General features: G+C 38.6%; 1 protein-coding gene across 1 annotated transcript in view; it reads right to left on the bottom strand.

The window, feature by feature from the left end:
• si:dkey-34e4.1 (carboxyl-terminal PDZ ligand of neuronal nitric oxide synthase protein) overlaps positions 1-12917 on the bottom strand; it is a 62259-nt gene that overhangs the window by 26933 nt on the left and 22409 nt on the right. The window contains exons 3-4 of the mRNA XM_037691976.1: positions 829-921; positions 656-714 (exon numbers count right to left, since the gene is read on the bottom strand). Coding sequence (XP_037547904.1) covers positions 656-714; positions 829-921 — 152 coding nt within the window. The remainder of the gene's footprint in view (positions 1-655; positions 715-828; positions 922-12917) is intronic.

The raw sequence follows: 12917 nt of genomic DNA, 5'->3' as shown, positions 1-12917 counted from the left end.
TAGATAGGTAGATAGATAGATAGATAGATAGATAGATAGATAGATAGATAGATAGATAGATAGATAGATAGATAGATAGATAGATAGATAGATAGATAGATACTTTATAACAGGAGGACTTCCTGCAGAATTCAGGGTATTAATTTTTTATTACAAATGGTATAAACTATTGTTTTTTTTTCTCTTATTTACATAAATACAGTCTTTTATTTTGTCCTAAAACAGAAACATATCAATAAATATTGTAATTCTTTATATATTAAAATTTTTTTGCTCTGTGATGTCACCCCCACCGGACAAAAAAAATCCCTTGAAACAAACTTTAAATGGTCCATGGGCCACCAGTTCACAACCACAGTTGTAGCAGGTTTTGCAGCTCAGGGCACGTTTCTTTTAATGAGTGAAAGGACAAAAATGACTCTTTAAATCAAAAAGGTTGCAGATCTAAACTATGATCTAAACTATAGCTGAGAATATATTTTCCACTAAATACCATAGTGTGCTGAAGGCTGTACTGTTTGCTCCCAATCATGACTTTAATGCAACTGACACAGGCTGACTGGACTGAATACTGCACAGTGAAATCCCATTGAGTGACCAATAAATGCAATGTGGACCATTTTCTATATTTCTATGATAGTTTGAGTTTGCATACCTGTATATTGGATCATGCATGATCAACATTTTGCTCTCATCCCACGTCCATTCTTTTCTCTGCGTAGGACACAAAAAGTCATCATTAACCACAGACACGACTTTATTGTATCAAATTTACTAGGAGCAGTTCCTGTTTGTTCAAAGTCAGAAAAAATATCAGCACTGTCTCACCTTCTGCTTTTTCCTGAGCGACACCTTGACTCCATCAACAGACACCACGATGCTGACCTTCTTCTTCTTGATGTTCTTGGCTTTGAATTCATACTGAGGAAGAAAGGTACACCAGAATTACCGTAACGCATTAACCTGATCTGTGAGAATGATGTTAATGGATAAAAATGGGTCATTTTTGCAGGAGGTGTAGATTTCAAAGGATTAAAAAACGCAAATAAATCTTCTACTCCTGATAACAATATTTAATCAGGTTTTATTCATCATTTTTGAGAATCCATCCATCCATGCATTTGTTTCTGCTTATTCAAGACTGGGTGGCAGAGATAACTGATCCAGTAGACAAACCGAGTCCCCTCCCAAAAAGTGACTCTCCAGTGCTGCCTGGGAGATCCCAAGACATTCCCAGAAGAAAGAGGATATACTGATCCAGCTCTAATGGTTCACAGATAATGCCTGAACGTAGAAAAAGGAATAAACTGAAAGATTTGCCTTTCATCTCAAATCTTTCTTCATTTCAACAGACCGGATCAACACTCTCATTACCACAGACAAAGCCCCGAGCTGTCGGTTCATCTCCTGCTTCATCCTGCCATCCCTCATGAACCAGACGCTGTTATGTGCCTGAAACACATTATCACTATTTCGTCCTTTGGACATATTTTGGGTTATGGTTAACTAATTAACCTTTAATTGTTTTGAGGTGTTGCATTTTCCGCCCACCTATAAATAGGCTGGCCTTCAGGAGCTCACTCTCTTTTGGGGCTCATTTTGTTTTGACTGCTCTCTGGCCTCCCTTGTTTTTTTGTTTTTTTTTGAGCTTTGTTTTCCATCTCGCTCTTCCTGACCAGGATTGGTTTTGACGTGTTGGCCGTAGCTGCCAGTCTCAGCCTGCCAAGCTAGTTTTTTGTTAACTTTTGTCTTTGTTTTGTTGTAACTTTGGTCTGGTTTGACCAGTTGTCCTGTTATTGCTTCTTTCTTTTATAACAGGTGTTTTGTAGATTATTTTTTTGTTGTTAGTCGGGTACCAGCAGTGGCTTCGACGGCCCTGTATAGGGTTGGCCCACTGCTGTACCTTTTTGTTTTGTTTGACCGGCTCACCAGGTCCATCTGTTAGTTACTACTTTGGGTTCTTGTGTTTTTTGGTGGATATGGGAATTGGGGGTTCCTCATCTTTTTTCCGTACAGGAAGCTGTTTTTAATAAATTGAATATTGAACCATCATGTTTGAGTCACGTGTCCTCCTTCTAAAATGTTGCGACACTTGAAGTCCTCTGCTCAAAGTAAAGACAGGTTGATATATGGATGTGTAGTGCACATCCATATATCAGATCTGATATAAATTATTTGCTCACGCCAAGAGCTCCAATAACGTCTGCTGTGGTGTTTTCCTGTACTGGTGGAAAGACTCCAGCCATTTCTTACCACAACTATAACATAACACTCAATATCTCACCACATTAAACAATATTTCAGAAAAAAAAAAACATCCAACATGAGTGCTTTTGTCTTTATTCTGATTTGTTGAACCTGAAGCTGAACATAGACTGAGTGACTAACACTTCCTTGTCATCCGCTGGCCTCGTGTTATGTTGACAAACTTAGCTTGTCCTGCCTGTCAACTCAAATCAGTGCTGCTGGTGAACCTAAAGCACACTTTTAGGGATAAAGAAAATGAAAACAAGGTAAAACAGCTTGCTTGCATGTGCTTAAACATGTTTTTTTTAGTTGAGCAGCTCCTTTAGAGGCTGCAGAGGTGCATCACATCAGGTTGCATGCTGGGAGGAAAGCACTCTGCAAAATAGCAAGAGGTTTGTTTGTATACCTGCTGTAAGTTGTTATATACATTTAGTTTATATTGCTTTGGACAAATACGTTTAATATTATGTTCAGGAATAAACTAATTTCCTTAGAATTTAGCTCTTGTCTATTTGAAATGTCCAGCTCTCCCTGCCTTGAATCCTTGGTGTTTAAAGTTTCATATCGTAATTATACAAAACCAAGTCCTGAGAGAGCTGATTAAATGGAGACTAGGTTCAGAGAGGGACATGTGGAAGCACACCCAGGAGACACTTGTCAGGGGGAAAACCATTTGTCTTAATAACAGGCAGCATATGAACGAACTGCAAAGTTCGCTGATTCTGATGTTTTGTTTTTCCTTTGGAAGAACTAATAAACTGAAGCGAAGCAGAGAAAGGTGACCGAGCCAAATAATGATTTTTGGGAATCGCAGCCTGCCAAAACTAAGATGACAACGTCCATATAACAGAAAGTGCACAAGAAAAACACTCCGGCAGTCATGGATGATAAAATACAGAAGTTCTTTGAGACACCAAGTGTTCAGTTTTATTTTGTTTGCAAATACATTTTCAAAAACACACTGAAAAAATAAAAAAGGGTTTAATTAGTTTAAATTATTCCTGTGTTCATACATATGAGTTTGTAAGTTTTAAATTAGCAGTATTAGCTGTGTCTGCATTTTCTGTTTTTCCTCTTATTTGAGATGGGCTTAAAGGTGACAACGAGATGTTTGGCTTTGTAATTAAATCCATTACGTTGTCGCAAACAGATTCTAACATCATAATTGGAAAAGTGTCAAAAGATAAACAGCTAGTGTCATTATATACTGCTAACTTAGCAAAATTATGGAATGGTGGCATTTGTTTTTGTTTTTCTGCTCTTTTTAAGCAAGCTATAAAATAAAATTATACAGGCAATTTCTAACATAATCCACTAAAGTAACATTGATTAATTAAAGTAATTGTTCAGATCTTAGAACAGTTACTATCTTGTTCGTTTTGGTGTTTAAGAGAAAATGAGCATTTATTCCTAATTTTATTCTAACTATTCTTTACTCAGTTATGTTATTAGTCCACTTGTGGTTTATAGTAGAGGAAAATACAAAAAAGTAGTTAAATGAATACCAAAATCATTAAGATGCTTTTTGGGAAAAAAAAAATCTAATGTAAGGTAGGTCAAATAAATTAGAACCAAAATGTTTATTATTTTTTTGGTCAATACTGTGATCACAAAGGCACACTATGTGGAAGAAATGCAAAATTTATTTTTACTTTATCTAGTTCTTTTCATAACCAATAAAAGCCAAAGCTTTAAACAAATATATGTTAAATAAACAAGCTTAATCTATTAAGGTTGCGTCTTCGTTAGTTTGTAAATACTAATTTATGACTTTTTTTGGACTCTGCTATTAAAGTTTTCATACACACCCATTCTTTTTTTTACATTTATTGCTGACATGGGCCTTACCTTCTCCTTTAAATGGTTTATTTGGTTAAAATATTTATTATAATTAAATGGAGCTGTTACTTCAAATCCAGGGTGTTTGGTCCAATATATTTAAGTCTGCAGGTGTATAATGACACCTACAGACACATATTTTAGGAATAATATATCAAGTATTACTGCCATGTTAAGAACATAAACTACATGTTCTTACAGCCATGATGCAGAGGGTAGTTGTAGCACTACAGGATTGTGCACACTCAGAGGAAACAAACTGAAGGGATTTACATCAAATATTGCTCGTCTGCATTTAAGCTGCCAGAGCCATCAGTCTACCTCAACTATACAAGACATTTCTGTCAGCACTTCTCTCTTCGGCTCATTACGAAAGTGTCAGACAGAATAGTGATGATGTTGCTATGTGCACAAAAACGAGGATGGGAAACAGGCTCTCATCTGAGCGAAGCGTTGTGAATATTGAGATGGCTGATAAAAAAAACTAAACAGACATTTCACAAGATTTGCTGTGATGGCTTTTAGAGCAATCACTAAATAATCAATTATGAATAGGCTGGGTTTATTTTTAGTATTTAATGGCAAAGTGAGGTTATAAGTTAAATGCACCATCCAGGTTTGTTACTGTGTGAATGTTTATGAAGCATTCACACTATTGAGATCCATTTATCTTCTGTACGTTTTTCGCCACGCAACTCATTCAGCAATTGGAGCTATTTAAACCATTCATATATCGCAATGTTCAGCTCATTCAGGGAATTCCTTCTATGACCTTTGGTATTTGTGCAATTTTTACTTTTTGATATATTTGGAGTTTTCTGCCATGTTATTCTCATTAAAAATGAATGGGGCTCTTTGTGTTGTTGAAAAGCTTTTACTGCTCAGTTCAGCTTTTGTTCTGATTCAGCTCCTTTCAGCTTCTTCCTGCTAAATTCTGCTTTTTCCATCTCCTTTTTAGGTAATGTTCTGCTAATTTTAGACATGTTTTGTTTTTCCTTCTAATTTTCACCTTTGTGATTCTTTCAAATAATTTCTGCTTTTTATGCTCTTTTCAACTTTTTTCAGCCAATTTCAACTCTTTTTTTGTTGTTGGTTTTCAGACACTTTTTTATTTAAGCTTTTTTCTGCTCACTTCCATTTGTTTTGATAATTTCACATTTTCTTTGTAATCTATGCAGCCTCTCTCAGCCTAGTTCGGCTTATGCTGCTCAATTCTGCTTTATTCAGCTTCTTCTACACACCTGCTCTTCGTCTACTACTTCCCGCTTTTATTTTTCCGCTTTCAGCAAGTGTCTGCTGTTCAAATTCAACTTGCATTAGTGTATTTTTTGAAAATTAATACAATTGTTGTGATAAAGTCAAAACATATTTCCTGTCACAAACTCATTAAATGCCATATTAATTTACATTCCTCTACACTCGTCTTCACTTGTCACTGAGAGCTGGGATGCATCAAAAATGCTAAGTATTTCCCCCTCATACAAATGTAACACACAATGTACACAAATATAAAGGACAGAACTAATGACACCCATTTACACATTTCACAACTCAATTTATGTAGCTTAAAAAGTGTCTACACAACACGATGGTTGTTACATTAAAGTCTTAACTATGGTTGTATATTGAGTCTGAACAAAGACAAATCAAAACACGTCTTAGGAAAGACAGAAAATATTAACTTACTAAGTTCTGCTCATGGAAACCCCTCGCTGATGCAACAAAATCTGGGAGTATGCACATGTCCAAGATGTCCCCCATCTTGGCCCACTTATGTTCATATAGAGTCCGAGATAGGGTAGAGGTAGGGCAGCCGACTTGGGACCAGAAAGTCTCGGTTCAACTCCCAGCCATTCCCACATGTCGTGGTGTCCCTGAGCAAGTACCTAATCTCTAATTGCTCCATGAGTGCTTACATAGCGGCCCACTGCTCCACCTGGGTGTATCCCAGGTGTGATGGGTTAAATGCAGAGAACTAATTTCATCATTGTACTGGAACATACAATGATGACAACATATAGCACTTATACTTACGTATGGCTTTTACTAACCCTATTTGTCAAGAGAAACGTGTTTAGTCATTTTGTACTTGTTTGGTGGATCATTGTAAAAGGGTGGGTACGTGCTGTGGCACTTAAGATGTAACTCATTCATGGCCATAATTTGCAGTTTGTAATATTTTCCTAACAAACTTACAACAGTGGTAGAGACAAATGTGAGAACACTTGAGGTTTTTGGACAGGTATCATGGCAAAAAACACCCCTGCCATTAAAAGCACCATGATGGTATACAGATGTACTTAGCACACTACTGCTGGATGGTGTTAGCATCTCTCTACTTCGAGGTGCCACAAGGGGAAAAAGTTGTTTCAATGTTGAGAATATACATTTTGTAAAACTGAGTAGGAAGAGTTTTGAATGGTAGAACCATATGACACTATAATGCATTATGTAATGAAAAAAATCCCATTAGAATTACAAGTAAACTATAAAGATTGTTTCATTGCTGGGGGGAGGGATTTGTTATCAATTGATATGTAGCTGCTAAGGCCAAGTTCAAGATCTAGTTGAAATATATTTCCCTAGACGTCATGCAAGTCAAGGAACAGTGCCTCCATTAGGTTAGTGACACTGCAGATATGGTAAATAAACCCCTTGGCTTCAAACTCCGCCTATCAACGACCTTTTAATCAGAGGCCAGTGAGTCTAGCAGATAATGTTACGTCATTTGGTTTTGAGCTTAGTCTCAGAGAAATTTAAAGAGGAAGTTTAAAAAAAAATACAAATCTGTCTTATCATACTTATGGATACATGTTTGGGGAAAGCTGTTAATAACAAGGGTTTAGAAATAACAAGCTAAATCGTGGAATGAGAAACTAAAGAAGGCCCCAAAATCAAAAGTAAAAGAATGTGGGTGCATTGAGGGGCACTGACGCTGCCTGTTGTACCACTGAACCCGTATAGAAGCAGCCCACAATGGGGCCTATAGATCGTAGCATAGCAACCGCTTCATTATAATCCCAAGGATTTGGGTAGATCCAAGGAATTTCATTAAAACTTAATATGTAAAGAGTGGATTGTTAGCAACAGAACTGATCCAAGAAAAAGAAATATGAGCTTTAAAACATACAGTAGCATGGAAATCATTGCACACCACCTGAATAAAACTTTACAAGTTTATATGATGTTCATTCAATGCATGACTTGAAAAGCTGAACTTTAAAGCATCCCAGTAGTGTGAAGAACAAAAAAGAAGAAGTTGAGCTGTAATCACAGCTGTTCTGCTGGTCTCACTGGCATTTTCAGGCAAGCTATCAGCTACTTGGCCAAGAAGAAAAGAGAGATTTACTCTCAGGATAGTAGATGTACGCCAACCTCCAGTGTCAACCAGCACTTCTCATCATTAGTCAACAGGAGTGCAAGTTAAAAGTAATTACCACTAATGATGATGTCGGCTTCAATAGGAAGTGTAGGCTTTTTCACACTATGTTGTGTCATGCAAAAGTTGTTTAGTTAAACAAAATGCAAACAAACTGTTGTGTGTTCCTTTTCATGATCGTCTTACCGTGAGCACGGTTTTCTTAGGAAAATGGGATGCTAAAAAGGAACAAATCTGGCTTCTTTATAAGCACTTGATTACCTCCACAAATGGAGCTGAGCAGTAATTTTATAATAACAGGGGTTTCAGAAGTATTGCTGCCTGAAGAGCTTTACATGTGTTGAGCTGTCTTGGATTTTATCTTATAACAGCATGTCGAAAAATGGTGGACTGACCTCTCCAGGTTGGGAATGAGGTTCTGCCACAAGTGGAGGAGTTCCAAGTATCTTTGGGTTTTGTTCACAAGTGAAGGATGAATGAGTGGGGGATTAACATACAGTTTGGTACAGTCTCTGGAGTATTGTGGAGTCTGTGCCAGTCTGTTGTGGTGAAGAGGAAACTGCGCAAAGCTGTTTGTTTACTGGTTGGTCTCCGTTCCTACCCTACCTATGGGCAAAAACTCTGGGTAATACCCAAAAAACGAGATTGCAGATACAGGTGATCAAAATGAGTTTTCTCACAGAGAAAACTCAGAGATAGTGGGAGAAGTTCACTTATTTGGGAGAGACTCGGAGTAGAACTGTGCTCCTCCACATCAAAAGGAGCCATTTGAGCTGGTTCGGGCATCTGGTAACTGTAAGGATGCTCCCTGGGCATGGGAGGTGCCCAGGGCAAGTCTTACTGGGAGGAGACCCGGGGAAGACCCAGGATATGCTGGAGAAATTGTCTCTCAGCTGGCCTGGGAACATCTTGGGGTATTCCCAGAAGAGCGAGAAGAGGTGGCTGAAGAAAGAGATGTCTCGGCCTCACAACTCAAAATGCTGCTCCCACAACCCGATTTCGGAACAAACGGAAGATAATGGATGGATGGAACAGCACATTTATTTTAGATGTCTAGGATTTTCCTACCTTTGAAACCTATAGAACCAAAGTTAGCTGAAATGCAACAGCTGTGACTTTTTGAAACACCCGATTTCCATTACTGACCCAATAAGTTTATTTACAGTGACAGATAGAACTGATCAGTTATGACTTGTGTACATACATTAATGCAGAAGTGAGATATTCCCCCAGACTTCAATGCTAACTGAACAGTATATTTGACTGATCATTTTAATGTTCTTCTGTCATATTAGGGCAGCAAGGTTAGACTCACAAGCTGTATGAGGTGGATTGTGAGAACCTCCAGAGAAAAATCAATGACATCTGAAGCCTACCCCATCAGAGGAAGCAGCTAAGGCAATGTGTGGGCCCAGGCAAACACTTCAGTGGTAAAGACGCCCTTGGAGTGAGAATGGGCCCACGCTTGAGCGAGTCGCTGAAAGGCACAGTGAAAAGACGGTCAGTCCCAGAGAGCTGATGGTTCACACAAGCCAACAACTTGAGAATGACAAAAACTTGCCTCAATGACTAACCGGAAAAAGGTTCTTAAGTAGGTGAAGTTGTTATTTACACTGTTTCACAATTTTGGAGAACATAATTTCAACTGATGTGGCACTCTTGTTTGTTTCTAAAATAAAGAAATACTGATGGGGTTGCAAGACATACTGCAACAACATAAAGAGGGAGACAAACTTAATCAAAATCTTTTTATTTTTCTATTATAAGACACAGCTTTCTCTAGGTTAAACCTACTTTGTGGGAAATTTAATTTCAGGCATGGGCTGATTTCCATTTTCAGTTTAAATTCAGTTTTGAAAAGTTTCAGTGTCAAAACCACAATTTTTTTACAATGTACCATTGCTTCAATTTGAATTCTTTTTTAAATACGTTTATGGACAATATAAAGTTTTTCTCTGGTCATATTTAGCACTAAGAGGCACTCCACCTCCCCTTCATTTTGTTCCAAGCTGTCACTCAGCTGTTCATGGTGTCCAATAAAGGGCAAATTTTCTTATTTGTTATCCTTTGTTAAATAGAAATGTAGTTGGCTGCTTGCAATTCTTTACGATAGTGAAACTTACAAGCAATTATCAATGTTTTACCAGAGGAGCCTTTGCAACTCTTACAAACATTTCTAGTTATTTTGCAGACTCTCTTATAAATGCTGTTCCCAAACTGGTCTGCCACTGTCACAGCTTTACAATAAAGGTGATTTTCCAAGTCCTAATGTTAAGGCTCGTGTAAAAACTGTGGAGTAGGCCAGCAATCAAACTCAAGAGCAAATCTAAATGACCAAAGAATAAGGGCAACCAGTGGAGCAATACAACATCCTGCAATACTGGGTTAACATAAGGAGAAAAGAGATGTCATTATAATGAATATTGTTTTGGTCAAAGTCGTCTTCTTGCAAAGCAGCCATCAGTGTAATAGGATTACTGAAGACAAACGTCGTTGGATCATAGACAACAAAATCCTCTTAGTAACCAGTATGGGGGTAACCATTGTTTATATGCATTTGTACAGTACAAACAATGGGTTATAGGAGCATGTAGTCAACAATATGATCCTGTAGTCATTAGAATTCACTGCCCAAGTTATGAAGAAAACAACAAAGCAAGGGCTATTACATAAAGATTAATGACCACCTATAATCTACTTGGGAGAGGCTTGTGTGTGTAATGAACCTAAACAAGTTGGCAGACACATCAGCAGCTCTGCAGCTCTGCAATGGCATCACAAGGAGAACATATAAATAGACAAGACCCTGAGGTGGCCACAGGTGATGTGGAAGATGATCAACAGGAAAAACAACAAAACAGACAAAAACAAAAACTGTTAAGTAGGCGACGAAACGGTGTCTAGTACAATAACAGGTTTGAGGTCAGCGCTTCACCAGTCATTAACCCCGTTTTATGAGGTCAAACTCTGGGTGTGAATGCAGGGCGCCATCTGTGCCTTAAACCTAAACATGCTGCAAAAAGCCCCTTACAAAAGGCCTTGAGTGTGTGAGAGTTCATAAAGCTCAGTTAAGGGTACCTTAACTCTGAATCAACCGTATATATCATGTATATCGTATATATCATACAGTCAGAGAGACTACAGGCCGATAAATAAGAAGAGTCACCTAGTTCTAAATAAAAGAAATATGGTAAATGGACTGTACTTATATAGCACTTTTCTATCTGATCAAGATACTCAAAGCGCTTTACACTGCAATCTGTGCCTCGTGTACCCATTCATACAGCACTCTACTAGATCACTACAAAGCTAATTGAACAAATCATTCTAAAGAGACTAATCAGTGCTTTATCACATTCATACACCGATGGGACACACATCGGAGGCAACGAGGGGTTCAGTGTCTTGTCCAGGGACACTTCGGCATGTGACTGCTGGTGGATTCGAACCCCCAACTCTTGCATTGGAGGACGACTGCTCTAACTACTCAGCCACAGCCACAATGTCTGAGTCGTTGTGTAATGTTTATGTTCTAACTCAGTAAGTATTCGGTACTCAGTATTGGCAAGTACACAAACTGAAGGACTAGTACTCGCTTTGATAAAAACTGGTATCGGGCCACCCTCATTTTTGATGCACAATAAAAATACATCCTGCAGATGAGCAGTGCTCATAATGCAGCATTATAACAAGGATGAACATTGCCATGCCTTTCTGTTAGAACTAAGAGACAACAAAAACACTATGTGAGAGCAGCAAAATTCAAACGTCAGCTTGTAAATATGAATCATAATGAAGAAGTTAACATGCAACATATCGCACAATCATTCTCACCACCTTACCTTAACATATCGATTATATGGTGCCACAAAATTAAACGCTAAAAGAGTTTACCCCTGAAAACAGTATGGCTTGATTGGGACTAAACAAAAAGGCATCCAATATTTGTTAAAATACTTTAATCTGTAGTAAAGTGGTGAAGCAATCATTTGACCTCCAGATCCAAGTTATGAGAGTGGCTGTGTCCATTCCTGGTCCTTGGGGGATACTATCCTGGACGTGTTTGTTGTTTTCCTGCTTCAATGCACCTGATAAAGTGATTGAATTACCTCCTCAGCATGTCCTTGCATTTTCCAGGAGCGTGTTGATCACCCATTCATTAAAATCAGGTGCTGAAGCAAAAAACATCAAAACATGCAGCACTGTGGTCCCTGAGGACCAGGATTGGACATCACTTAGAGCGATACCATGAATGCAGTCACCAGCTTGCATTAGTGTGCTATGGAAACTTGATTCAGGGATGAATGCTTCAATGTCAGACAGCACAAGCAGTGGTAGATGTTTTATACTAGCAAAGCTACTAGTACAAGGGTTATATCATATGTATCAGTCTTAAAAAAAACATCATGCTGCAGGCTCTATAACTTGGCAAATTAACTTATTAACATCAGTTTTTTCAGTTCTAACTTCTTCAACTCTGGCTTTGCTAACCACTAGAAACTTTTGGTAAACTATTTAATTCCTACTTAATTTGTAGCTGATAAGTAGCTTCTCGTGTAGCGACTTTTATTACAGCAGACTTAGAACATCTACGACACTTTAGCTGTGCGTCCACAACAAATGATACATCAGCTGCACTTGTTCACTCGCACACTGAGTGGGAACAAAAGCCCCATAGGTCCTTGGGCCCAGGTCACACTCTTGATAGCCCCTCCTTCTTTTTTCTTAATGGGGTGAAAATGGGCTGGTAGCATCAGGCTCCCAAGTTACTTTATAAAATGTCAACATAGAAGTAATACTCTGTTCAAGTATTGTTTCCTTTAGAATTTTTAAAAACATTTATCCAACCATCCATTTTCTTTTTGGAAAGGCTGTGGCTGAGTGGTTAGAGCAGTCATCCTCCAATGCAAGAGTTGGGGTTTGATTCTACCAGCAGTCACATGCCGAGGTGTACCTCGGCATAACACTGAATCCCTCATTGCCTCCGATGTGTGTCCCATCGATGTATGAATGTGACAAAGCACTGATTATTCTTTGTATAGATCTAGTAGATTGCTGTATGAATGGGTAAATGAGGGCACAGATTGTAGAGTTGCATTTGGGCTCAAAAAAATCTGACACGACCCAGCCCCAGCCAGTAGCCATCATTTCTAAACCCCACCTAACCCAACGAATTAACAGTAATTACAAGTCCGAACCCAAACAGCCCCCACCCCCACATTTTTACTTAAGCTTTGACTGCTTATATAGTTATTAACGGTTGGCAGACGCGCACGGCTGAGTAAAAGAGCAGAAGATCGGAGCTGCTTCTGCCTGCATTCTGCATTATTCAGACACGGACCCCGCTCTGACATGTCGGATATTTTGTGATTTCACCTGTTTGTGTCGTTGTCTGCGTGCATCCACTGCGTGCATCCGCTGCGTGCATCCGCTGCGTGCATCCGCTGCGTGC

Source organism: Nematolebias whitei, chromosome 18, assembly GCF_014905685.2.
Source record: "Nematolebias whitei isolate Nwh7 chromosome 18, NemWhi1, whole genome shotgun sequence".
In the NCBI taxonomy this organism is placed as follows: domain Eukaryota; kingdom Metazoa; phylum Chordata; class Actinopteri; order Cyprinodontiformes; family Rivulidae; genus Nematolebias; species Nematolebias whitei.
This window is presented reverse-complemented; position numbering and strand designations above follow the sequence as displayed.